Consider the following 27,988-nt stretch of genomic DNA (forward strand, 5'->3'; position numbering starts at 1 on the left):
ACATGGCGCGCAGACCTCTCCTGCCGCACCCGCTGCTCCCCTCAGCAGTGTACTTCGTCAGTCTGCCTGTTCTGTTCCCAGCTCTGGCTCTGGGGAATTCTCTCACTCTCCCGCGCTTCTGACTGTCCCCAGTGCTTGTATAAATAAATAAATAGATCTTTTTAAATAAATAAATAAATATATCTTTCCAACCTATGACTGTCAATAGTTCGGAGAACACAAGTCACCACTTTGACCTCTAGGAAACAGGTTTTTGCACCTCCACTCACCTTGCACACACCTCAGGGCGGCTACCTTCCCTAGACTCTTCCCTCCTTCCTGCCTGACAATGTCTGACTCGCGCCCAACCTCCCCACCCTCCACTGACTTGAAGGGTGACTTGAACATAATCCGATAAACGGCAGGCTCTCCACCTTCCCACCACTAGGCCCAGATCTCACCAGACTCAGTGGTAACCTTGTCACCAGAAAGGATTAGAGTATCAGGTAGGGTTCTGATTCCTTTAAGTAATAATCAAAATCAACAAGCAACTATGAACCAGAGACATACTACGGGGGGGTGGGGTTGGTGGGGAGAAGAAGGATTAGGGTCAAAATAAAGGGGGGTGCAATTGTATGGGGAATATAACCAAAATGAAAATGCATACATTGTGCAAAAATAAAAAATGATGTAAGAATTATATAAAATAAAATATTAAAAATAAATAAAATCCAGAATATAAAAAAATTAAATTAAAAAAAGAAGAATGTCAGCTCCTTTAATCCTCTCAGGGCTCAAAGAGTGGCTACTCCTCCCCTTCCCCAGATGAGAAAACCAGGCAGAGAAAGGTCACGGAACAAGTCAGTGCTGTCCAGAGCCAGCTCTTGGGGCTCAGACCTAGACAAAGCTGGAGAAATACGACTGTTGTACAAGCCCCGGGGCTGGAACAGACGATGTTAACAGTGGTAACAGCCACATTTAACTGTTAATGTAATGCTCCAACGTACTAACTGATCCTTTACACATCATCACTGGCACAGAAGCCTACTGTACGTACACACGTGTATGCACACACTGTAAAATGTAGTTACTACTATTAACCCAATTTAGAGGAGGACGCAGAAATTCAAGAAGACTAATTTGCCAAGACAATCCAGCTCGTCAGTCTGCAGTCCCATCATCAAATCTAGATCTTTTGTTCAAAAGCCCAGGCCTTTCATCTTGTGCACATATTGATAATCACCTCTTTAAAAGATTACTTTATGGGGGGGCCTGTGGCGGGGCCCGGGGCTGTCCGGTCCAGCCCGCGCCCCGCGGAGGCCCCGCCTGCCGACCACGCGAGGCCGCCGGGGCGGGCGCCAGACCAAACCAACCAAAAAGTGTTTTTGGGGAAAAAGAGAACCATCACATTCTATCTTTAAATCTATGTCCCAACAACAGTGAGGTGCGGACCCAGGAACCACAGGTCAGGTGTGAACTCTCAGAAGGAGGTGATCAGCAAAGTTCACCGTCTCCACAGCCTAGAGGTCAAGCCTGAGGCAGCTATGCCCCAGACGGACTACGCCGGAGCGGGCATCCATGCTCGTCTCCGGGCCCTGCCACGGAAGGAAGACTTCCTGGCCGTTCCTGGCTACGCACACGAGTCGGCACCCCCAGGCGGGAGCCACAGTGCACGTTAGCACCTGCTGGCCAGCGCTTAGCGGGCCATGCCGACTGTAAACTTGAGGCCCACTTGAGTGCAGGCTCCCAATGAGCAGATGCCAGACCGCGTGGTTAACCCCTGACTGCCCTCTCAGGACATGGGCTACACCTGCAGACGCCGAGTTTCTGCGCTTACATCAGCGCAACATTGCCAAAGCAGATGCTCCCTCCGGAGAAGTACTAGTAGCCTTAAAGCCAGGGAGTGAGAAGAGCCTACCCTGTTGCCCTAGCGGGTTAAGGCTCAGTGCTGCGATGCTACTGCTGCTACGGCCTGAGTTCGATACCCGGCCCGGGGAGCCAACCCACATAAGGTGCAGGGGGCCTCACCTCTTGCCCACTGCTCCCGAGTGGTGTAATTCAGTCATGTTCGCTCTCCCTGTGTGTTGCCCCGCCCATGTCTGTCCACTCCCTCGTCTGTCTAATTATCCCCTCCCCTTCCCCACTTGTCCACCCCCTCCCCACCCCCAACAAGAAACCAGGTCTAATGAAACGTGTTGCAAACATCCGTTGAAAAGAACAGAAAACAAGGGGAGCCCATCAATGTGGAAGCAAGAACTCACACCTAAGGTGGAGGCGGAGCAGTGTTTAACATTAAATGTTTTCAGCTGATTAAAAATACACACAAACCTATGCTTATAAGGCAGAAAAAAAAAGTTACTTTTTGTTAAGTACATGGACTAAAGGTCTTACAGAGGAGCCCAAGTGAATCTTGGGGCTTCTCTTACTTCCCCAGTGACTCCGGTCCTCGACGCAGCACTCAGGGCATCTATCCATACACCCCCCCCCCCACTTGGTATGTTAAAGCATCACCCAGGGGTTCACAAGCATGGCAATGCCTCATTCCCGGGATGAGACCTACGAACGGGTTTAAGGAAGGGTATTGCGCTGCCGAGCCCTGTCCCATCTGAAATACAGAGCAGAGGATGTGGGCCTTGTGGAGGTGGGGCCAGGCCTGTTGCGGCTCCCTGGGCACGAGGCTGCTCCCTGGAGGGCAAAGTCCTCCCTCAGTGCCTGCCCAGTTTGCCCCGGGGCTCCAGGTGGGGCGAGGGTCCCCGGACAGACCGTCCGCCCTAGATGTGTGTGCATCTCTCCTTTCTGCCTTTGTCACTCGCAGCAACGACTCTGCTGCGATTGGACACCGAGCCCCACAGTGTTGCATGGAACCCCAAGGAGAAGCCCCACCATTAATAATAAAAACAAGGGGTAGGGCATGGTTAGTGACAGGCTTAGTCCAGCTGAAAGTACCACACAATGTCAATTCCACCATTAGAGGGAACTATGTTTGCCTGGAATCGAGGACAACTTTGAAAGTGTCTTCAAAGCTTTTCTGTGGTCACATTGCACCAACAAAGGGAAGGCGGATAAAAATCTCTGAAGGGTCAGAGATGAAGAAAAAGCATTTGATCCTGGGGGGATAAAGAGGAAGGGGAGGAGGACGGTTATTTGACAAAACCTCAAGCCCAGCATCCTTTCGTGATACAAGTTCTCAACAAGCTAGGCATGAAATGCAACCTCCTCGGCTGACCAAGGGCACCTATGAGAAACCCACAGCTAACAGCATTGCCACAGCCACGGCTGATCTTCTGGGAAGGAATGAGACAAGGGTGACTATTCTTACAGCCTTGCATCTACACTGTACTAGAGACTCTACCCAGGACAGTCAGGCAAGAAAATGAAACAAAACATCCCAGTTGTAAAGGAACAAATTAAACTACCCGATCTGCAGATGACATGTTTTATAGAGAAAACCCTCAAAAATACACTCCTGCAAACTATCAGGGCTAAAAATTTGTTCTCCGAAGTCACAGGACACAAACTCAATATATAAAAACCAATCATATCATTATATACAAAGAGTAGATTATCTAAAGTTAAATTAAGAAACAGCACCAAAAAGAACAAAGTACTTAGGAATAAATTTAATCCCCCCAAAAAGGGTAAGACTTGAATGCTAGAAATCATAAAATAGTGCAGACAGAAATGAAAGAGGCATCACACAGACTTTTCAATGATAAAATAAATCAGCCCTGGGGTATAATGCACAGCGTGGTGACTGCAGTTAACTGTACTCAGCTATATGCTTGAAAGTAAATCTTAAAAGTTCTCATCACAAGAAAAAGAAGTCGCAGTTATGTGTGGTGACAAGTGTTAATGAGTCTGACCTGTGACCACGTCACAGCAGGTAAGACACCAACCACATTGCACACCTGACACTAGCATCTCTGTGTCAATTACATCTCAATTTAACATTTTAAAAAGGTGACAGCATGTATTCATGAATCAGAAGGTCTGAGGGCGTTAAGACGGCAAGACTTCACCAGCTCATCTACAGATTCAACGCCATCCTGGGCACCAGGGACGGTGCCAGCACTGAAGGTTACCATAAAAAGTAACAAAGGCTCCTGAAGGAACATAATGAAAAGCAATATAGAAAAGACTGCCCTCCCCCCCTCAGGATGACTGCCAGAGTGCAGCTCCCCACAGGGTGAAGCAGGGACGATCTCCTCCACACTTGCTCCTGAACTTTGCTTTAACTGAGAGGCCCGTGTCTTGGGCCTGTGGCCTGAGAGGGAAGATAGGTCTGCTCAAGCCCAGCCGAGAGACCATGTACCCGCCTCCCACACCAGCCCACGTGCCTGCCCCAATACCTCCTCCTGCCCCAGCCCGCGTACCTGCTCCAGCGTGCTGAAGGAAGGCCAGGATTGGTACCCGTACTCAGACACGAAGCGCGCCTTGGGGAACACACGCCAGTCCCAGCAGTCGCTGGTGTAGTTGTAGAAATGGGTGTCACCAAAGTGGGTGTCGTAGGGGTAGGTGGAGAGCCAGCCCTCGGCGACCGACTTGGCCCCATTCGTGGGGCTGGAGGTGACAAAAGGACGGGTCTTGTCTCCCTAAGATCAGAAGTGACACGGCTGAAAGGACACGTTCACCCAAGCGGGTTCATAGTCCTCATTCCTTAACAGAAATGCCAAGTTGACCCCTGTACTCCCAGCACCCTTCTCTCCCGGCACTCCGAGACAGCCAGAGCCCCCACACCCCACGCTGCTCCTCCTCCGGGCAGACCCCCCAGCCAGGCAGGAGGGCTTCCAAGCCTGCTCAGTGCACGCCACTGACCAGGCTCTGCGTGTGCTGAAGGGGTCCACGCCACTGCAGGGAGAGCAGCAGCACCCCGGCCTCTGCCCCAGGTGCCAAGGGCCCGCGCCCCCACCATCTCACACTGTTTTGGGCCTCCACCTGAGAACCACAGGCCTTGCAGGTAAGAACAGAGATGCCTGTGCACGGACCCCAAATTCCAAGCCAGCACTGCTGTTCTGGGACAGGCCTAGGCTTCAGTTTCATCTGTAAGATGGGGACAACTGCAAGCCTCCTCTAGAGGAGACTGTAAACAGGAAGTAAGTCGTGTGTAAACATCCCCCAACCTCACCAGCTCTGTTTCCATTAACATAAGCCGGAAAGGGGGGGGGGGAGTGGGAGCTGGCACTGAGGCGGCTGGTCTCCCAGGAGCAGCCCTTGCGCAGAGTTGGAAAGGAAGGGGGGAAGCTGGGCAAGGCCGAGGGGCCACTGAGGACAGGAGCAGTTACAGACATTCTCTGTGTCCATCACTGTAATGAGGAATGTTCCCACTTGTGGGATTTCCCACCCGTGTGATTCCGTGTGAGAGTCTCCACGCCCATGGCCTGTGTGAGGGCAGCTGGCCGCAAGCAGCCTCTACGGAGCCCAGCACACAGGTGAGTTACAGCATCTCTGCATCCAACTCGCTTCCTGTCTCACTGAGAAGAGCCATCGGTGGCGCAAGGGTTGGGGGGAGTTTGCTGCAGGGCAAGCATCCCTCAGCAAGGAGAGACCCTTGGGTGTGGTCAAGCATGAATAGACAGAGGACCTTGAACAACTGGTCTTTCTACCTTTCCAAAGTCTCCATCTCCAAAACTAAGGTCATAATCCAGGGTAGCTTTAAAAATTAAATGGACAAATTCTATAAAAAGCAGCTATAGCATCAGTATGCTAATGTGTATAACGTACATCATAATTATAATACTCAATTAACATAATAATCGTCAGTAATAGATCACTGCCTGGCATAAAATAGCATCTCAATACCTTTGAGGTCTTGGTTGTTTAAACTGGTTTCCTTGCCTAGACTCTCTTACTTCTCCAAGTCTTCGCTACTAAAGGCACTGTGCAGAACATGGACCAGATCAAGTTCCTCCTTCTCCCCAAATCCGTAGCAGCTTCCCACCGTCTGCTCAATGGAGCCCAAGACTGTGACACAATTCTAAGTCCTTTTAAGACCGGTCTCCAAACCGCCCTCTTCCCCCTCTGGCTCTCTGCTTCCGGGCTGGACTGCACACTCATCCTTCCATGCCCATTCACTCTGACTTTACGCTATTTTCACGGTGTAAAATATGGAAGAAGCACGCTTGGTGTCAGATTCTACCCGTCCTCTAAGGCTTGCTGTGGACATCAGCTTTTACATAAAAGCCTTCCAAGGCCCTTCCAGTAAAAAGGCAAGGCTCTTCCACTGAGTGAGGACTGGGCGCCTCAATCCTGCCCCCAGCACCGAGGCCCTGCCTCCCTCAACAGTGGACAGCCAGCTCTGAGGGGGGCTTTGCCTAGCAACGGGAACATGCTCTGCCTGGCAACAGGACCCCAGCAGGTGCTGGTGGAGTTTCAAAGTATTAAAAAGGATAATAGGAATGTGGGTAGTCTTAAATTTGAAAATATTTTGTCATCACAGCTTTGAAGTAAAATTGGAGAAGACTGATAAATTGGCCTTGTTCATCAAGTTTGACTGATTTCTCTGCCTTCCTCCAAATTCGGAGCAGCCATCAGTCGGCACAATTACCGAGTCTGCCTAAAAATGCCCACCCCAGGATGCTCTGTAATTGCCTTCCAAGGGTGTGATTTTTCTTGTGAGGCCTGATTTTTAGTCACAAAGCTTACAGGTGATGTCTTTCTGGATCATGACTTTAAATGCTTATTGGGTCCAAGATACAGCATAAGATGAGCCAAGAAGTGACCATTTCTTGAAAAGTGGACATGCGAAAGGAAACTAGTTATTACCAACTGTGTGTGGGCAGCTCAATCTAGGGCGCTCTTGCTTACACAACCAATGCTCTGATTCCTATAGAGCTATCAGTCAGATGCTCTGACCACCACAGAGCAGTAACTCTGACTACTACCTATCCGTCAGATGCTCTGACTGCTACAATGGCTAAGGGCACTTAATCCTGTTCCTCTTCAAAGAAACTGGCAAGCCTCCACTTACGTAACATAGATCCCCGTGTGAGAAAAGCATGTTTCCATGTCAAAGACGGAGAAGCAGTGGCAGCAGAAGCTCTTCTTTTTTAAGTTTAGAAATGTAGTGCCATGGGGCCTCCCCGGTGGTGCAGAGGTTGAACGCTGGGTTGCGAAGCTGCCCGCGGCCTCTGCAGCGCCGGTTCGATCCCCAGCTGCTCCCCGGCCACCGGAGGAGGGTCCCACATGGCGCGCAGACCTCTCCTGCCGCCCGCTGCTCCCCTCAGCAGTGTGCTTCGGTCCTTCTGCCTGCTCTGCTCCCCGCTCTGGCTCTGGTGGATTCTCTCACCCTCCCGCGCTTCTGACTGTACCCAGTGCTTGTATAAATAAATAAATAAATAAATCTTTAAATAAAAAAAAAAAAAGAAATGTAGTGCCAAGAACCCCATAAAGAAGACACCCTGGTAGAGCAGGTACCAGGCTGTCACGCCCGTCGCCCCTTAAATCGAATACCAGCATACTCATGGGTGACACGAACCAGTTCAGCCTTAGCATTTACCACTGTGGCATCTTAGCAGTGATGTATCAATACCCCAGCCAAGGTAGAGTTTCAACCCTGGAGACACTCTGGTGGGGTGGGGGTGGGGGGGTTCAGAGAGTTGGTGACGATGACAGCCTGTGATGGTGACACACTCTAGTGTGAGGTGAGCTCACAGACGAGTTCATGCTCAAGGCAGTCCCCCATAGCCGCAGCACCACAGCAGACTACTCTGCGTGAAAGTGAGCTTGAACGGTGCCCTAAAACAGGAACACAAAGACCCCCAGCACCACTTTCAGAGCAAGCTCCTGGACTTGCTGAGTCACCAGCCCCAACTCACTGACAGGATGACCTCGCGGATGGTCTTCACGTACAGGGTCACGTAGTCCCTGACATAGGTGTGCATGTCGACCACGTTAAACCAGTTCATCTTCAGGGCTGCTTCGTTTTCATTATTGCCACTCCAGATGATGATGGAGGGGTGAGACTTCAGTCTCCTGACCTAACATTGACGAAAACATAGAAAAATTTTCAAACACTCGGCATGAAAAAAAAAAAAGTGTGTTGTGATGATTCATCAGTTACAGCCAATGCTTTTCTGCCGGAGCCAGAGAGCTCATCAGAAAGCGGCTGGGAATGTTATCTGGGGAATATCTGGATTTTACAGACACCAATGAGACCGGCTTCCTCTTCTCCACTAAACAAAAACTGAAGAAAAACCCTTTTACTAAAAAAGAAAACTAGTCTCATCATCACCTGAGTCCCACGACAGGTGGGACGCGCTCCCAGGAGGGTTCAGTCCTGCAGAGCACAGGAACCAGCCCTGCTGGGAGGGCCCCAGGGCCCACGTCTCCACCAGGCCAGAGGACCATGAGGCCAGGGAGAAGTTCTCACGAAGTGGCAAGCATAAGAGAAACTGCCAAGAGAGTGACAGATGCATGGAATATCCCAAAGGGGACAAGCTCAGGGTGCCAAGGGCATCCCCGAGTAGCTGCCAGCGTCGAGTGAGTCGCTGAGGGACTGTCTACCAGCCCGAGTCAGGCATGCTGGGACTGGGTGCCCCCAGCAGCGAGTGCTCGTGTACTGAGAAAGACCATGTCCGCGCAGGGATGCCTGATACCCACAGGCAGTCCTTGCTTCCAGCCGTGTCAGTCATGGAGCTGGGAGACGAGGGCCCCTCAGCTCACAGGTCCATGAAGACACATGTACTTCGCAGATGTGGATGCGAAAGACGTCAAGGAGCCAGGAGTCATGTGAAATTCTGATCTGAGAAATTCAAAGGGCGGCACTGCCGGCTTCAGAGGTGGGGACCACCCGGGGAGAAGCAAAGCTGGGCAGGGCCAGCTAAGGGGCCCAAGTGGACAGCTGGCTGGAGGGGCCATGGAGCTGGGTACATCGGGGTTGTCAGCACACAGAGTGACAAGCCACGGGGCAGGGGGTTTGCTAGGGAGCCCATGACTCACTGTCAATTTCATGGGATTCAGGAAAGAGGATGAGAAACAGGAGAGGCCTAATAAAATGGAGAACCGAGACAAGCTCTTGCAGGCTGCAGCGTACCTGGTGGGCCACTTCCCGTCGCACCGACTCCAGGAAGCCATGGTCTGTGGGGTACAGGGCGCAGGCAAACATCATGTCCTGCCACACCTGCAAACCAGACCACAGGCATGAGCACAACCAGGCCCGACGGCAGTAGAGGCTCCACCTGAACCCTGGGGATCATGACTCAGGCACACGTGGTGAGGCCTAGGGCTGTGAAGTAGAGAAGGGCATTCAGGCAGGAAAGGGGTCCACGTGTAGAGGGACGTGCAGAGTCAGGAAGACCAACCTCCGCACCCCTCCTCGCCCCTAGTTCACTCTAACTTTCACCAGGAATTTGGGATTTCTGAGATGGGTAAGACTGTCAAAAACCACACATTGTTCATAAAGGAACGAAGCGTGAAGCCAAGAGCATGACCATGTGGGCAGGCCCTTGGGGGCTGGGAGACAGCTCCCCCATCCCCACCCCGGGGCAGCTTCCTTGTCCATGAAACGCACATAGAATCCCCTTCTCGGGGTGAGTGCGGAGACAGGAGCAAATCTTGGACAGAGGCTGGCTGGCACTAAAAAAAACTCTAGGCTCTGCGCATCACTGAGACCACTCTCAGGAGTGTCTCGATAGTCACCGCTCTCCCTGGAGCCCGCCCCTGAGCGCTGGGACACCAGGACCTAGAGAGAGAGCATGTCGGCTTTGCCTCCAGCACAAAGCAGGTTCAGCGAACTGGACAGCCGTATTCACTGCACCTTCCCTCAAGGTCTTGTTGGAGCTCCTTCAAGCTGAAATCTTTATTTCATTGTCTCCTCGAGCACACCTCCACGCCACAGCGAGAACACGGAGAGGCCTGCCTGATCTAACAGATGCACAGGTCTGCTGCGCCCGCAGGCCTGGGTGCAGGGTGTGGTTCACTCCCTTGCAAAAAGCCAAGCATCTTTCCTGACTCTGAGCAAAGCAGGATGAGCAGCCGCCCTTGGCCCCTCAGAACAGGGCCGGCAGCAAGGAGACAACACGTGAACAAGTGAAACATTCCCTGCAACTCACCATGACCCCCAGCTCATCGCAGAGCTCGTAGAAGGCGTCCTGCTCGTAGACCCCGCCCCCCCACACGCGGAGGGCGTTCATGTTGGCGTCCACCACCGACTGCAGGAGGCGCTGCAGCCTGCAGGAGACGGCAACACAGACAATGTGAATGGGGTGATAATTTTTAGAAAGATATGAGACACTTTGTTGCTGATAACCATTCCAAATCTGTTAGAGAAACACTTTAAAATTACAACAGTTTGGATCTAACCCTAAGTGAAAAAAGTGAGATGACCTTACAAACGCAGAAGCAAACCTAGAAAACGGTGGGTGACAGCTTTGCCCTGCCTCCGAAATTTTCAGTAACATTACGACGTTATTTTGAAAATGACATTTTTGAGTTAACATTATTCCTGTAAAAAACACAATGGTGAGCCTTGGAGAGCACGTGTTAATTTTACAGAACCATTTCAAACTACAGCATGAAAATCAAAGCTGCAACAACAGTGCCTGGCTCACTCATCTCCTTCTTTCTTACAGGCCAGTTCTTTTTCTAGAAAACTTTCCTTCTACTTTGTCCAGCTTCTGTTACCCTGAGGGTAATGTAGTTTGACCACTTGGCGGGCAGGTGTCCTCCATGTGCACACCAGGGGCTGAGGAAGGAGAGAGGCTCCACAACAGCCTGGTGGAGGGGAAGGGTGTTGCAGGGGACCGTGCTCTCAGCAAAGGCACCGGAGGGGTTCACCCTGGGCAGCCAGGAGAGGGCAGGGGCACTTGAAAAAGCAAAGGGAGAGCAAATCATCCAAGTCTGTGTCAGGAGAATAATTTCGTTTTCATATGAAACTGAAAACAACATACGTACTTTGGAGTGAAAGGGAAGAACTGTAACTCCTGGTGAAACTAGGGCCCCAGCCCCAGCCACATTCCAAACCCAAGTGGTGGCTCCCATGCCCACCTGCACATGTGCAAATGAGTGCGATGTCTTCGCAGTTTATCTTCGAGCTCACAAAAAACAGTAGTTGATAAACCGACCCTAAAGTTATCAATACTTCAGAAAAATGCTGTAAGTTTTCTCTAGATCTAGGATTTTATTTTTTTAAAGATTTTATTTAGACAAGAACCGGGTCACAGACCAGATGTGCGGGAGGGTGAGAGGATTCACCAGAGACAGAGTGGGGAACAGAACAGACAAACTGACTGAAATACACCGCTGAGGGGAGCAGCAGGCGAGACAGGAGAGGTCTGCTGCGCCATGTGGATTGCTCCCTGGCCGGCCGGGGATCAAACTCGTGCTGCAGAGGCCGTGGACAGCTTCATAGCGCCATGCTCAACCGCCTGTGCCACCAGGGAGGCCCTAGATCTAGGATTTTAAAGTTTTTTTTTTTTTTTTTAGTTCCTCTTTAAAAGTGGAATAGTACACAAACATCTTTACATGATGAGGTTAATACGAGTTCCCATTTTTTTTAAAAAGAAAAATATTTCAGGTATTCTTGAAAAAACAAAAAAAAAAAGCCAAACTTATCAGGAACTAACTATCCAAAATTGGCTTTAGTAGTTTTCTTGTTTCTGCAGGGGAAAGACATGAAAGTATTGTGGAAAAGGGGCTGGTTCAGCAGTCTCCAAGGGTTTAACTATGAGACTGGAGCTCATGAGGAAACAACAGCAAAGTAGAGCCCTTCCCACCCTCCTGGAACTCCGCGTCACCTCTCCGCTCCTGCCACTGGAACATAAGAGGTACAAATGAGTGATTCTCGGCTGTGCGGACTGGTCAGAGAACAGGGAGCAGGAAAGAAAGATGAAAACTTACAAGTCCGAGCTCACTCGGTCCTGGAACGAGTCAGCTGGGATCCAGTTTGAGCCTTTCAGAAATATGGGCCTCCCGTTGATTTTGAAGTAGAAACTCAGACCTGGAGATCCTTTTATGGGCTCTTCTACAAGTTCCACTGTCCTAAAGTAAACCTGTCATGAACAGAATTATATAGCAAATAGCCAATTAAAAGCATAAGCAAAAGAGATCATTAAGAAAGGAAAGCAAACTCAATTTACATGAGTGTAATTTAATGTTAATTCTCCTTTTTGCTATGAAACAGTTAAAAGAAAAATGCACATTTCAGAAAATACACATTTATGAATTATTGTCAGACACTATTATTCCTTTGTGATAATAAAAATATAGAAAGCATTCAAAAATGAAATTTATTACAGCTTTTCTCAGGAAATGGGCACTTGTAATTCCATCAAAAGAAATCTACTTCAAGAGAATCTTTCAAAATTAAAATAAAAGCATACTATTTTACAAAAATAGAAAAATAAATCCCACCAGTTAAACTGATCTCTAAAAAGCAGATTCTCATTTTAGTGTTGTTAAAATGTGTCAAACGTGCATCTGGGAATCACAAAAACAGCCCAAGGTATTTCACAACTTTACCACCTTCAGTGCAAAGATCGGAAAACCGCTTGTTCAATGGGCACTTAACCCATTGAATGATCACGCTGCCGTGACTGGCAGGTGAGATGCAGCAACGCCCGCAGCTGTCACTGCTCCCCGAGAGGAACCAGACCCTCATCCCTGTGCCAGTGCAGCCAGGTGTGAGCCCAGGTGAGCACCAGCATCCAGCCCCGGGCAGAGACAATGTGCCTGTCACCTGCCTGTCACCTCTACATCCTTTCAAGCCATATAGCAGAACAAGGGACACTCTTTCACACCAATCAAGTCAGACCTTGAACCAAAGTTATGCATTTTGGGGAGGGCAAGGAAAAAAAGATTATGCATTTCTTCTCTAATTAAAAAAACAATAATGAAAAAATCAAGTTATTTAGTGTGACAGACGTGCACCTTCCCCCCACTATGAAAAAGTATCAGTTAACCTTAAGATAACACAGAGTAAGTCTAAGCCAGGGGGAGCTTGAAGGATTTTGGGGTTCCACTTCTTTGGGGTTGCAACCTGCAAAGAACGCGGAGATTTTTCAGGAGCCTTGTAAAACACCTTGATGGGGATTCAAGCATCTAGAACAGTCGGGCTGGGAACCTTCACGGGTCCTTGAGTTCAAAACTATGTTCATAGTGAAAGTATGATTTTTCTTTTTCATGCTCCCTCTCTTGAATGCACAGTGGAATTTTCCAGAAGCTAACTGATGTGCTTTGACGCCAGCGCTTTGAGGGCTAACAGAATGTGTGCTGGTGCAGCTGCAGGCATGGGGTGGGGGTGGGAAGAGTCTGTGCTCCGCCCACTTCTGCACCCTTATGGGGGTCTTCACACCCTCCTTTCACAACCTCTGTAACTCCAGTATTGTCCTATGAACTGTGATTTTCAATCCCAAATTCATCTTACAAAGAAACAAAAATGACCAGGTACCTTTTGTCCACTTGTTTTTAAGCTTCCAAATTTTCATGGAAACTCATTTTAGAGTTTAATATTTTATCTGGGCCTCCCCGGTGGCGCAGCGGTTGAGCGCTGGGTTGCGAAGCTGCCGGCGACCTCTGCGGCGCCGGTTCGATCCCCGGCTGCTCCCCAGCCACCAGAGGAGGGTCCCACATGGCGCGCAGACCTCTCCTGCCGCCCGCTGCTCCCCTCAGCAGTGTCCTTCTGTCCTTCTGCCTGCTCTGCTCCCTGCTCTGGCTCTGGTGAATTCTCTCACCCTCCCGCGCTTCTGACTGTACCCAGTGCATGTATAAACAAAACAAACAAACAAATAAATAAATAAAACATGCCTCTAAAAAAAAATAATAATATTTTATCTGACTCTGAAAGAAATATCATTTATAATGCACTTTTTCCTAATTTAAGGGTCAAGTTTTATCTTAAAATGGGATTAGAAGACTAACATTCTTAACTGACAAATATACTGGCTACATCTAAAAATATGGGGAAGAAATGAAATGGACGCAGCAGCCTGCTGGCCCCGAAGGGCAAACAGCTCCCACGAAGAAACTGGGTGAAATGATAAAGAAATGAAGTATGATGAAAGGCACCCTTTCCTCAACTTCAAAAAAGTTAATACCTCTTCGTGTCTAACATAACAGAATATTTTTTTTAATTTATTGATTTATTTATACAAGCACTGGGTACAGTCAGAAGCGCGGGAGGGTGAGAGAATTCACCAGAGCCGGAGCGGGGAGCAGAGCAGGCAGAAGGACCGAAAGACACTGCTGAGGGGAGCAGCGGGCATGGCAGGAGAGGTCTGTTGCGCCATGTGGGACCCTCGCCTGTGGCCAGGGATCGAACCAGTGCTACGGAGGCTGCGGGCAGCTTCACAGCCCAGCGCTCAACCACTGCACCACCAGGGGAGGCCCCCATAACAGAATAGTTTTTAAATAATATTTCTAGTGGCTGTTAAGCTGCTATGTCATTTTGAGGTCCATCAGGCCAAGAGTAAAGAAAAAGAAGTTGAATTTTTAAACTTGGGTGTGATAAGCTTTTCCAAGCACTAGCTTAGGCTGCAATGTGCTGTTGCATACTGAATCACATTCCTTTCCAAACGACACATGTAAAGGCCCCTTGCAGACTACAAGGGCTCAGCATCCCCACGGGCCCAAGACGCACTCCCATCAACCTGAGCTTCACGCTGGGGTGCTGACCACCCACTGGAGGGAAAGTCAGAAGAATGAAGCACAACGCGGCATTTGTCAAAGACACATCCCTCATGCAACTGAAGGCTAAGTCACAACACCGGACAGAGCTGAGAACTCACTTGAACACACACCAGTGGGTAGACATCCAGAGTGATGGACCTGCTTTTGCCTGTTAATCAGCACAAAGAACCATCAAAGAAGCTCTTCTTCATGTGAATTTTAGCAACAAAATGCAGGAGGTGATGCAAGTGGAAGGACTGAATAAGTATCTTGCATCTCAAGACTCTCCCACTCCATCAGCACTGCCCAATGTCGCAAAGCCATGCTGAGTGGGGCAGAGGCTCCCTAGCACAGACAAGGCAGGAGCTGCATCCTTCACCTCCCCACCCTAGTGGGCAGAGGTCAGCTTCACTCGAGAATGTCCCTGATAATCTACCTTATGACACAGCAATTCTACTCCTAGGAATCCGCCCAAAGGACACAAAAACATTAACTCAGAAGGAAACCTGCACCTCTGTTCACTGCAGCACTATTTACAGTAGCTAAGATATGGAAAGAACCTAAATGCCCCAAAACAGATGAGTGGATGGAGAAAATGTGGTCTACACACACAATGGAATACTATAAAGCCATCAAAAAGATAAACTCATGCCACTCACAGTAACATGAGTGGAGCTGAAAAGGATGTTCAGTGAAATAAGTCAGAGGAAAAAGAAAAATATCAGATCATATCACTTATAGGAGGAATATAGGGTAACAGAACAAAGGGTTAAACAAAAAAAGGACAAAACTTGTAGGAACTATCTATGTGAGGCCTAAAGGAGAAGAGAGGGGGGAGAAAAGGGATCAAAACTGGTGTGGGACCAGCACAAGGGGCCATGGTGATGGCTGATAGGTGATGTGGTGGTGGGAGATCTACAGGGACTACACCTGAGGGGAGAATTCAAGTACTGTAAACACATGAAGTGTAAAAAAAATGTTTTTAATTAAAATGTCCCTGATAAAGGAGTAAGAACTAGGAATTCATTCAACCCTAGCCGTGGGGCACAGTGGGGAGGGCCGAGTGAGCAAATGTTGACCACGAAACAGGAACATGCTCTGTGAGGTGGGGGGAGCCCTCACTGGCTCAGGGCCTGGACCCACAGCTCCTCCAGGCCTCGCTGGTCGCCCAGGTATGCTACCTGACAGATATTTTCTTGAAGATGATCAGGTAAGCCTGGTCACTTGAAGGAAAACAGTAACAGTTTTGCTCTGAAGCAACATCAAGGTGCTACCGTAGAAGGTGCTACCGTTTTGGCATTGGGAAGATCTGGAAGTCTCAGGACACCAGCATTTTTCCAATAACCAACACACATTACAAAGTCATGCCTGGCGAGGAATCCTTGAAGAGCAGAGCACGAGTGGAGGGTGTCAGTGTGAGCAGGGAGCAGAGCTGCTGGTGCGCTCCACAGACCCGACCACAAGCTCTAAGAAGCCAATTTGGAAAGTTCCAGTGTAGGAACGGAGCACACACATGATTGCCCGCAAGAGCTACTCAAGTTCTCTCCTTCCCAGCCACTTACCTGAGTGTGCACTCAGATGTCTTCCCGTTTCATTAAACAGCAAACTGCAGATGACTGAGTGCAGGAGCAGGTGAGAATTCAGTGAGCTTCTATTTTGGATGGTATCTGCTCTCTCCCCTCAGGTGTCATCCCCGTGGTTCTCCCCCCACCATCCCTTGCTCTCTCCCCTCCCCTGTTCTGATACCCTCTCTCGCCCCCTCCCCCGCTGTAGGCCTCTGGTCTATGGTCTACCTGCCAGTTTCTTCTTCCCCAACCTTTGTTCCCTTTCTCTACATTCCACCTCTAAGTGAAACCATCCCAGGTCTATCTTTTTCCTCCTGGCTTATTTCGCTTAGCATCATCCCTTCCAGCTCCATCCATGTTGCCACAATGGCATGAGTTTATCTTTTTTGGTCTTCTCTTAAGCAAGATGTTAAAATGACTTGCAGTGCCTAAAACACCACCATTCCCACCAAATGTTTTATTTTGTAAATATATTTTTCATAGTCTACATTAACATGTCTTCAATGTATTGTTATGATTTGAAATATGTCATCCTCCTTCAGTTTTAATATTTACCCACACAAACAAAAGCTCTTTGGGGTTCTCAGTAACTATTACAAAACGCAAAGCAGTTCTGAATCTAAAAACTTTTCCACACTAATCTAGAAAATTGATCTTATTTATGTCTTTATACCTATTAATGTTACAAGCAGTATTGACTATATACAACATCTACTAATAGGTTTTTTCTTTCCTGTGCAAACTTCCTGGGAAAAGACAGCTCTCCTGGCCCCCAGTCATGCAGCAACAATTGATGGCCCATCCCCAGTGACCCCTAAATAGCCCACAGAGTCAGAGGTGGAGTGCCTAGCCTCAGCCCTAGCCCTGACCCCTGTCAGACAATGTCCTCCAGAATTGTGGGCAGTCCTGGTGGTGTCATTATAGCCTTCCACTAAGATGCATCACTTCAGAGAGAAAACACTGTGGTATTAGTACAAAGCTGAGCTCTGGGAGCAACCGCGTGCCAGTGGTAGAAAGCAGGTGAAGCCACATCAGGGAACATGTTCAGCAGTAAGGGGAGATGAAACGCTATCATCTGCAGCAAAATGGAAGGACCTTGGGGCAAGAAGCTGGCCAGAGAGATAAAGGCAAACAGCGGACACTTCCCATATTGCGGGGGGGGGGGGGGGGGGGAGGCTATTAAGACAAAGCATTAAAACTGACAACGCAAAATGAAAATAAACTAGTGGACACAGACAGCCTAACAGGGGTAACCACAGGAGAGGCTGCTTAAACCAGCATTCTTCTTCCAAGACGGATTCTCTGTGAGGTCCATTTCCTTGTAGTTGTTGTTACACAGGACAGAGCCTTCACCGAAAGTTCTGTGCCATTACGTTCAAAGAAGAGCGTAAAACCTGGTGTTTTATTGCACATGGTTTAAGGCAGATTCCAGCTTTTGCTGGTATGTTTGTATCTGCTTTAACTTCATCTAAAATTCTACACTAGGGGAAAACAGTTCGCGAGAGAAATGCTGCAGTGATTACAGGCAAAATGTGAGCCAGCTCGCAGGCCCAGCCTTTGGATGGCCCAGTCCTTCAGCATCAGGACTGACTTTCCCAGATGTGTCTTCACTGGGTCCCGCTTCACAGTGACCCTTCCATCCTGTCTAGAAAATGCTTTCTGCAGGTTTCTCCACCCATGAGGTGAGATGAAAGAATGAATAAAACATTCCCAAAACTCCCAAAAGCATCACTTTAAATCTTTTAAAAAAAAGAGGGCCTCCCGGGTGGCGCAGAGGTTGAGCGCTGCGTTGCGAAGCTGCCCGCAGACTCTGCAGCGCAGGTTCGGTCCCCAGCTGCTCCCCAGCCACCGGAGGAGGGTCCCACATGGTGCGCAGACCTCTCCTGCTGCCCGCTGCTCCCCTCAGCAGTGTACTTCATCAGTCTGCCTGCTCTGCTCCCCGCTCTGGCTCTAGTGAATTCTCTCACCCTCCCGCGCTTCTGAATGTACCCCGGTTCTTGTATAAATAAAAAATAAATAAATAAATCTTTTAAAAAAAAAAAAAAAAAAAAAAGAATCCCAGGTATTGGTTCTCACTATCTGTCACTTCTAAAGCAAGCCGCAGATGCAGAGCTTCACTTTCTTTCTATAGCTTTTAAAGAATTAACAATTTAATTTCTAAAGTTACTAAAAAAAATGAGTAAAATATTCCATATGGGCTCACCAAGCAATATATATAACACAAATGTGTGTATAAATATGATTATAAATACACATATTTCACACTTTGTTTTAAATTTCTTCAAGACTTAGGCTATTTTTGAAGAACAGTGTAAGGGTCACAGCTAAATTAAGGGACAGGCACAGAGGCTGTCCCCACCTGGCCGACTGTCATTATCAACATCCGCCACCAAAGTGAGACACATGTCATGTCCGGGTCACGCGTATACTAACGTGTCATAGTCACGGAAATCCAAAGTTTATGCTACAGTTCACTCCCGGTGCTAGACATTCCATGGTTTTGGACACAGGTAATGACACACACCCACCACCGCAGTCGTGTATAGAGTATTTTCAACTACTGTAAATATCTTCCGTGCTCCACCTACTCATCCACCCTCCTCCCCATCCCGGCAGCCACTGCTCTTTTGACAGCCTCTGTGGTTTTGCCTTTTCCAGAATGTCACACAGTTGGAACCGTACTTTATGTGATCTTTTCAGACTGGCTTCTCTCACTTAGTCATATGCATTTAAGGTTCCTGTGTCTTCTCATGGCTTGGTAGCTCATTTCATTTTAGCGCTGAATAACATTCCACCATCCGGAGGTACCACACTCTACCCACGCACCTGCTCAAGGCCATTGTGCTGCTTCAAGTCCCGGCAATGATGAATAAAGCTGCTGCTGTAAACATCTCTTCCAGGTTTTTACATGGACAAGTTTTCAGTCCTTTGGGGAAATACCAAGCAGTGTGACTGCTGGGTCCCATGACGAGGGTATGTTTCGTTTTGGAAAGAACCACCAGACGGTCTTCCAAAGTGGCTGCGCCATTTTGCACCCCCACCAGCAGTGAGTGAGGACTCCCGCCCCTGCAGGAGTCAGGTAGGGGATCCCGGCTGTTCAGACAGGGGTCTGGCGCAGCAGTGGTGTCGGCAGCCACTTTCGCTGGCAGGTCCCTGTGACCTGTGCCAATGCGAGCCCTTCCATGGGATTCCCTGTCGTGTCCTTAGTGACAGGTCGTGTCAGCCTCTGGCCCATGTTTCAATTGGGCTGTTTTCTTATTGTTAAGAGACCTTTGTAGATTTGGGTAATAGTCCATCAGACGTGTCTTTTATAATATTTTCTCCCGCTCTGTGTGTGGCTTTTCTTCTCCTTCTCTTGATATTATATTTCACGGAGAAGTTTTTAATTTTAATGAAGACTGGCTTACCAATTATTACTCTCTATTTTAAATTTTAAACATAAAAACGAAACTCCAAGACATTGAGATTGAGCAGCTCGTGTGGAGTTTCTCCTTTTTTATAATCGCCGTGCTATCTTGTTGCTAGTCTACTTTTAAGTGCAAGAATATGTAGTAAGATGAGGACTGCAGACCCACTGTGTCCAAAGAAACCTCCAACCTTTCCAAACTGTTAGGAACTTATTTTCTAAATGATAGTAGGAAGCCGAGTCCCCATGAGCCCGGGAACGACTATTAACTAACGGCTCTCGGAACTAACTTCCAGGTAGCAAATAGCATTTACTAAAGAGTTAATGATAAAAATGTACTACAATGAAGCCTACATATATGTTAGTAAAATTCTAGAATAACTGTACCTTTAAACAAACAAAAACTTTCAAGGGAGACGATATCTCAACTGGGTTGCAGTGAACTGCCAGCACACACTACTCGAGACCAGCTGCCGGCAGCACACAGCAGGGCACAAACTGGCACAGCCCACACCCAGGGTGCCTGCCCCATGGCCCCTGGGGAGCACTTATGTGGGCTGTTTGGAAACATTTCACTAGACTTTGACAGGGAGAAAGACAAAAGGAAGGTGTGCTGGGATAGATCGATCCCCTCAAAATTCTCATCCGTGGAAAGTCAGAATGTGACCTTACTTGGACACAAGGTCCTGGCAGGTGTCATCCGTGAAGTTAAAATGAAATCACGCTGGATTGGGCTGAGGCGTGATCTAGCGGCGAGGGGCTCATCAGAGAAGCAGACACACAAAGGGAGCAGGCCATCTGCTGAGAGACATAGCCCCAGTCAAGGAATAGCAAGAACTGCCAGGGTCCAAGTGAGTGCCCAGGAGTAGGTGGGGGCAGGGAGACACTTCCCTGCCAAGTCCAGGGGGAGCCAGGCCCTGCCAGCCCCTTAATTTTGGAGTCTGGCCTCCAAAACAGTGAGAAAGCAAATTGTTTCAAGCTACCATCATTTTCGTCACTGTTACAGCTGCCTGGAAACCCACACGGGAGGCGAGTGCTACACAACCCCAGGGAACTCTCAGCACTGATGGGAAGTACAGAAGTGTCAGAAAGACGCCTGGCTTCTCCGAATTTCCTATTTTTTGCAATGTACTTGAGGTTAGCATTTTTAGAAAGTCAAGAGTAGGACTTGGAAAGACTAGGAAAAAATTCCACTGGCACTATGCTCTCTTCTGCCTTGTTAGTACTGAAAAAGAGGAATTTACAACACAAAGAAAAAGAGAAAATAAAAAGCAGAAAAGGAAGAAATCTGCATGGCTTCTCCAACACTGGGCCATCTTGCCTCTCCCGGCTGGGCCATGCAAGTCCTCACTGTGGACTGCGAGTCACTGCACTGTCTGTTTCTCTAAGTCACCTAATTGCAGGACCCTGACGTCAGACCAAGCTGAAACAGCAGCTACTCATAGTGAGGCGCTGACCTCAGGACAGAGGTGCACCTAGGAGTCTCACAAAAGAGATGATGCCAAAGAGGAAAATCAACTAATTGACTTTCTATTTTTCCAGAAAGGTGAACCATAGGTCATTCGAAAATATTATGCCTGTAAATTAATTTTAAAAATTACCTAGGGCCTCCCTGGTGGCACAGCGGTTTGAGCACCACCCTGTGAAGCTGTCCGCAGCCTCTGCAGTGTGGGTTTGATACCCGGCCGGCCAGGGAGATTGCCACATGACATGGCAGACCTCTCCTGTCTTGCCCGCTGCTCCCCTCAGCAGTGCCTTCAGTCTATCTGCTTGTTCTGCTCTCCACTCTGTCTCTGGTGAATCCTCTCACCCTCCGCAGCTCTTGCCTATACCCCAAAGTGGGGTACAGAACAGGCAGACAGACTGAAACACACTGCTGAGGGGAGCAGCAGGTGAGACAGGAGAGGTCTGCCATGCCATGTGGGAATCTCCCTGGCGGGCCGGGAATCAAACCTGCAGAGGTTGCGGACAGCTTCACAGCACTATGCTCAACCTGTTGCGCCACCAGGGAGGCCCAATAAATAAATCTTTTAAAAAAATAAATAAATAAAAAGAAAAAAGAAAAAATTACCTAGAGATTCAATGCAATCAATTAGTAGGACGAAAAAAAAATATTCAATTAACCAGGGCAGGAAATGGCAAAACCAGTGGAGATTTATTTTCTTCCATTTCCCCAGGCCTGTCTCTCTTGCTACACTCAAAACTTACTGTTTTGTTGAAAAATTAAGTTGATTTCCCAAACCAATCAAGCTGTGTCTCCCAGACTTCACATTCTAAGTTCCCTCTGAAGTGACTGTCTTGACAATTTACAACATCTCAATGCTTACCTTTGAGGTTTTTTAAAGTGCCCGTTAACTTTCGTCACATCATCTCCCTTCACACTATGTGCTACAGATGGAGTCCTGCAGCCACCCTGGCCTCCCTGTGAAACAAAGCCCTCCATGCAGACTGCACTCCTGTCCCGCCACCCCCAGGCCTGGGCTGCGTCCAGATGGAATTAAATGTGCCGGGTCTTGTGACGGACTCAGAGACTAAAACAAAAATGCGAGCGCCGCTCTCCATGGAAGAGGAGGGATGGAGGATGGGAAGCCAAAGCTAAGACGATTTCAAGGAGCTGCTTTGAAAATAAGACCATGCTGCAGAAAGCAAGCACAGGTAACAGCTAAACCATCAGCTACGAGAGCAACAGAAGTGAGATGAGGAGGGGGCCAGAGGCAAAAAAACAGCGCGCAAGGCCCCACCAGCCCCGCTCCCCAATGTTGTGCGCATGTGGGTTCAGGTGAATTTAAGCAAGGGCCTCTCACTCCGTAAAAGCGGAGCGCTGGCTGGGCACTGCTGCAGGAACATGGCCCCAGAGGCTGGGCCAGTGTTCCCAGAGCACCACGCAGAATAGCTCGACTGGAAAGTCCCCACATTTCAACAGCAGAACCTGAGCCACCTGAAATAGTATAGCGGTGTCAGCCCACAGAGCCCTCAGCTCACAGCAAACCCCAACGTCACCAACAACAGGTGGGGCGACGCCAGACCAACACGGGAGAAGAGCGGCTGTGTGGCTCCAGGAGACACAGCCTACAGCCAGCAGAGACGCAAACCTCGCAGTGTTCACAAGCAAACCTCACAAGGCCACATGTGAAGGGCGCTCACAACAATCCAGAAAGCTCTAGAATTTATGTGAAAGAGCAGAAGCCTTTGCAGTTAAATCCCTAACCCACCTGAGTAAATCAACCTGCTTCCACACGTAATAATCTTCATAGCTAATGTGATTGTGTTTATTTTAAAAACCCCTGGTCTATGAATTTAGACGCACTGATAGTATCCTGAATTAATGCAAAATCTAAGGTATTTTTCAGAAATGCTTCTGTGTTTCTTTAGAGGCAACAGCATGGTCTACGTTGTCATGAGCAGCAATGAGCTGGTGTCAGGACACTGCGGAGGGCACTGTGTCCCTCCCCAGCACACCCTGCAGGGTGCCTCCTCAGGCGGGCCTTGTGTAAGCACCTAATGCTCAACAAAGTAAACTTATGGCCAGAAAAATAAACCCCAGTGTAGGAGTCAGGAGAGCAGAGCTTCAGGAGGGAGGAAGGATAATGATGGGGTGGGGGTGGGGGGCCCCAAAGGGGAGCAGTGTCTTTCAAGGCGCTGGAATCTCTTGTTTCTTCTCAATCTGATAGTTCACTGAGAATTTCCCTTAGGTTTGGTATGGGTTTGTTTTTTTGTTTTGTTTTGGGTTTTTTTTTTTTTTTTTTTTTTTTTGTCTACGTGTTATACTTCACAAGAAATGACAAATATAAAGGAATCCTGGGCTCTCACACACTCCTGCCCAGGAAAGGCTGGGAAGGAGTAAGAGACTCCTACCGGGACACAGGCTGGGGCCTCGAGGAGCAGTCAAATGTCTGCTTGCGGAAACAGTGGCAAGTCTAGAATCATCTGAAGGCATGTAACATTGGCAAGAAACTGAATCTGCTCTTGGAAACAAACATGAACTGGGTACCATTTCTCTCTTACCAAAGACAGTACTAATCTGCATTTTTTAATCTCTATTTCAAAAGCAAACACTGAGAGCTGAGAAGTGCAAAGAGCGCAGATGTTTACATCACCCTGGCTTCCCCCTTGCAGCAGTCACAGGACTGACAAGGGATGTGTGGCCGCCAAATGGACACGAGGGCCGCGTGAGCCACTTCAGAGCTCCCCCAGGGAACCACGCTGCAGCATTCCTCGGTCTCCATGGCAAAGGGCTCCACCTGGACCACAGCCACCGCTGCCCTAAGTGCACGTCCTTGCCCTCCTCCCACCCCACCACAGACGGGTGGGAAAATACCCTAAGCAACTAGTTAGAGAATCAGCAGATGTTTCCTCAGCTCCTTCAAGCTCAGTTATTTTGTTCCTTTACCCATTCTACCTCTGAACATGGTCATGTTTTCTTCATCACCTTCTAGCGAGCAAAACGCAAAACTTAAAATGTTTCGATAAGATTGTAGCAGGTTAAATAAAATAGTACCTTAGGAGTCCCATGTGAAGTGCAGTCTTTAAAAACACAAAAACTTTTACATGATGCAGAATTATTCGTATTAATTTTAAAAATAAGAAGGCAATTTCTAAAACCACAGAGAGAAAGATACCTAGTCTCAGAGACAAGTGTCTCCAATGTTAAAGTATTACTCCAATATGAAGCTATTTAGCTGATGGATGGGCAGGGTAAGCAAAAGGCCCAGAAAGTCATTTCAAACAATCCAGGGGCTCTAACAACTTGCAAACACCCCCAAACCCGCCTCACGTGTCAGCTCAACACAGTAGCTGATTCGAAGCAACGGTGCCAGGCTCTCAGATTGCCACAGATTTCAACCTCAAAGGCTCACCCTGCCGCCTTAGGTTGCATACCCCAGATGTCACGCCGCCTTTCCCCTCGAGCCTCGGCACTGGCCCTATTCCTTGCCTGAGCTACCCGTAACTGTGAGAGTTGCTGAATGATTTGTCTTGTTCTCTTACCCTCTACACATATCAGCTGGCCATCCACCCACGTCCTCCCAACAACCGCCCAGTCATTTGTCCGGGTCTGTGCTCCAGACTGTCTGGGACATTCAGTGGGTCGCCACGTCCCGCCACCTCTCTATTTAGCACTCACATTCTCCCAGATTGGGCCTGTGGGAGCAAATACACTGTGTCCCGCTAACTGGCCCATCTCTCTTGCCTACCTCCTGGCGTCCCGATGCAGGAGATCTTCTAGGCTCCAGCTCCAGAATCCCTTGAGTCTCCCCTATGGGCTCCGATTTCTTTACTAGAATGTTACTACAAAACCAGCATTGGACACCAGCTGCTCATCGTCTCTCCAGGGTGACTTCGAGAGTGTGTGTTTACACACATGGACACCCACCTTCTTTTCTGTGTCTATCTACATATACTGAAAATCGTGAGTTCACAGTACCAGCACCAATCCCAGCTGACTCCAAATGCTAGAGGGAGTTGTATATATTATATAGATGTTATATAGATGTTATATATACCCTAGAATACATGTGTGGTATATATTGTGTATTAAAAATGCATGTTATATAAATGTAGATTGTGTATATATTATATAGATTGTGTATTATATATATAACACATGTATTACATATAAATAAAACACACATCTGACTAGTGTGAAAAAGTGACCTTGCTTGAGTCACTTTAAATGGAGCTAGAGCAGCCGTTTCTCTCCAAGAAGCCAGCAAGAATGGGAATATCCTGGGCCTCCCCTGGTGGCGCAGCAATTGAGCACTGGGTTGCGAGGCTGCCCGCAGCCTCTGCAGCGCCAGTTTGATCCCCGGCCACCGGCGAGGGTCCCACAAAAAAACAAAAAAAAAAGAATGGGAATACCCTGTCTGAATGGAGTGGATCTGCGCCTACTTTCACCTCTGACCCCACCACCCCATGATCACTTCGCCCATGACCTTATCCTCCTCCTTCCCTCTATAAAATGCTCCTGATGCTGGCCACTCCTCAGGACAGGTTTTCTTTCTCTACTTCAGCCTGGGGACTTCTAACTGGGTTTTTTGACCCCTGGTACGCTGGGCCTATTTAATGGCATCCTGAGTGTTAGGCGACACTAGCATATGTGACTGACCTATTTCCACACGTGAAAACTGGCTGCCATCATACGATACGTTCGCCTACTTTCACAGCACTCTGTACGTCCCGTGCTCCCGTGCCAACCGTGCTGCTACCTGGCCTGGGTGAGGTGCCTATTGGCACTGACAGAGCAGTCTCTACTCATGGTTCCACTTTCCCACCCCCACCGTCCTCCACCCTGTCAGCCTGACTCCTGTCACTTTTCTCTCCCTTTCTGACCTGAACTCCCGGGGCCCAGGAGGGGGTTATCAGCGAGACTCAAGGTAGAACCTTTTACAAATATTTGAGTTTTAAAATTACACACACATACTATTTTGATACAAAGTACAATTAAAAACAGAGTTGCAATTGAAATATGTACAGCCACTGTGACGGTGACGGCGATCCTCGCTGAGGAGAAGCTGCGGGAGCCCCGCTGGCTGCTTCTCCTGTAAAGCCCGACGCTGCTCTTTCAACAAGGCTCACTTTTCCCCACAAACCGTTTAGAAGTATTTGCTTACCTTAGCTGATTTTTGAATAACTAAACCTCCATCCAGCTCGAAAAGAACCAGCATGTTGTACCCAGTCTGCGGTCCATGTCCACGAGGCCACCAGGTTTCTACATTAATATTCTATTAAGAAAGAAGAGAATAACCAATGATTCAGATGACTATGTTAACCTCCAATAGAGTCAAGTACAGAAATTCTAGGTACTGAAGCAATATAAACCTCCCTCCCTGACTCATGCCAAGTCACACTAACCCATAGCTGGTTCTTGAAAATCAAGATACTAGGACATTAGTACGATTAATACACCAACAGGGAAGGGAAAGAGCAGGATAACGTGTGTTTTCAGAAACACAGCTCTTCCCATTCCTGACACTCAGTGTTCTACATTCTTAACAATTCAGCTCAGGTGCTGAGGCTGACTCTTCTTTCCAGCCCAGAAGTAGAAACCGCTTTGAGTTTTTACTTTATCTAAACAATTACTGAGAACTGACTTGCTCCAACCTTATCAGCTCACAATTATCAATTAGAGGAGTGTAAAAAGGGGGAAAAAAGATAAAACCCAGCCCACATTACCCATGAAAGATCATGAGTTTAGAATTAAGAATTCTGTGTTTAGAATAAGCACCAGTATTCAAAATAACTTACAAGTACCAAAAATTATCACTACAACCTAAATACAATTCTCAGTATGGATTGGGATAGTGCATATACTGCAAAAACATTTATGTGTGTGCATATACACACATATACATACATACACACACATATATGTGGTATATATACACAATGGAATACTACTCAGCTACTAAAAAGGTGGATTCTTTCCATATGTACATATATGTGTGGTGTACTATATATGGGCATTGTATGTATTCTATACATTATACATATATACATAATATATACATATATACACAATATATACATATGTAAAATATATAACATCTATATGTGTTACATATATTTTATATATATATATATATATATATATATATATATATATATATATATATATATAAAAAACCACACCTGACTTCTTGAGAGGAAAGGATTCCAAATTGATCACATATTCTCCATCTTCTTAATTCTGACGTTGGGAAATCATTCCTTTGTGCGCACACACAAACATAAATAAAAATGGGGGAGAGGTGGAAAATGTGCATTTTTCTTTCATACCTGGCCTCTTAGTTCACCAAGCTTTTCAAGTGCTACTCAGGATGTCCCATCACTCACCTTGTCAATTTTCACCAGTAATTGCAACGTTCTTTCCCCAGGCTGAAGCTCAATGGTGTGTCTCTGCTGTGTTTGCAGTTTGGGGAGGGATATGGTCACTTGGCCACCGACTGGCTTGGGGCCAACAACATCAAAAGAAGACTCTATCTCAAGATTCCACTCCTGGGCATAGTCGTCTGAGGCACAGAGAGAAGAAACTGTGTTATCTCCCTATATAATATGCTGAGCATTGAGGCTGAACTTTCGGGGGTTCTTTCAAGACCAAGCTGAATGACAGGATGCCCACCCCCACCTGGTGTCCTTCATCTTCCTTGCACCTCACAGAGGGGTGCCCTGTGAGAACCACACTGCAGCCACCCTGGACTGAAATTTGTAAATGAGAGAAAGAAAAACCAAAAGAAAAGGTACCTCTGGCCTTTCAGAATCCCAAGTCCAATACAAACACAATGTGAAACAGAGTGGGGTTGTGGGGGGGGGTGGTGGTGGTGGTGGTGGTGGTAGTGGTGGTGGTGGTGGTGGTGGTGTGTGTGTGTGTGCGCGCGCGGCGCGCACAGAACTGTAATGATAAAACGGTGCTCTCTTCACAAGAGGGGCTCCCCAGTGGCGC

At 48.0% G+C, this 27,988-nt stretch overlaps 1 protein-coding gene across 1 annotated transcript in view; it reads right to left on the minus strand.

Annotated features, from left to right (window-relative positions):
- The window catches only part of MANBA (mannosidase beta), a gene marked incomplete at both ends in the record, with an annotated part of 65,971 nt that overhangs the window by 12,437 nt on the left and 25,546 nt on the right, over positions 1-27,988 (minus strand). The window contains 7 exons of the mRNA XM_084251981.1: positions 4,353-4,571; positions 7,794-7,955; positions 9,011-9,097; positions 10,029-10,146; positions 11,815-11,966; positions 26,160-26,270; positions 27,382-27,557. Coding sequence (XP_084108107.1) covers positions 4,353-4,571; positions 7,794-7,955; positions 9,011-9,097; positions 10,029-10,146; positions 11,815-11,966; positions 26,160-26,270; positions 27,382-27,557 — 1,025 coding nt within the window. The remainder of the gene's footprint in view (positions 1-4,352; positions 4,572-7,793; positions 7,956-9,010; positions 9,098-10,028; positions 10,147-11,814; positions 11,967-26,159; positions 26,271-27,381; positions 27,558-27,988) is intronic.

Source organism: Talpa europaea (assembly GCF_964194135.1).
Source record: "Talpa europaea genome assembly, chromosome: 13".
Taxonomy (NCBI): domain Eukaryota; kingdom Metazoa; phylum Chordata; class Mammalia; order Eulipotyphla; family Talpidae; genus Talpa; species Talpa europaea.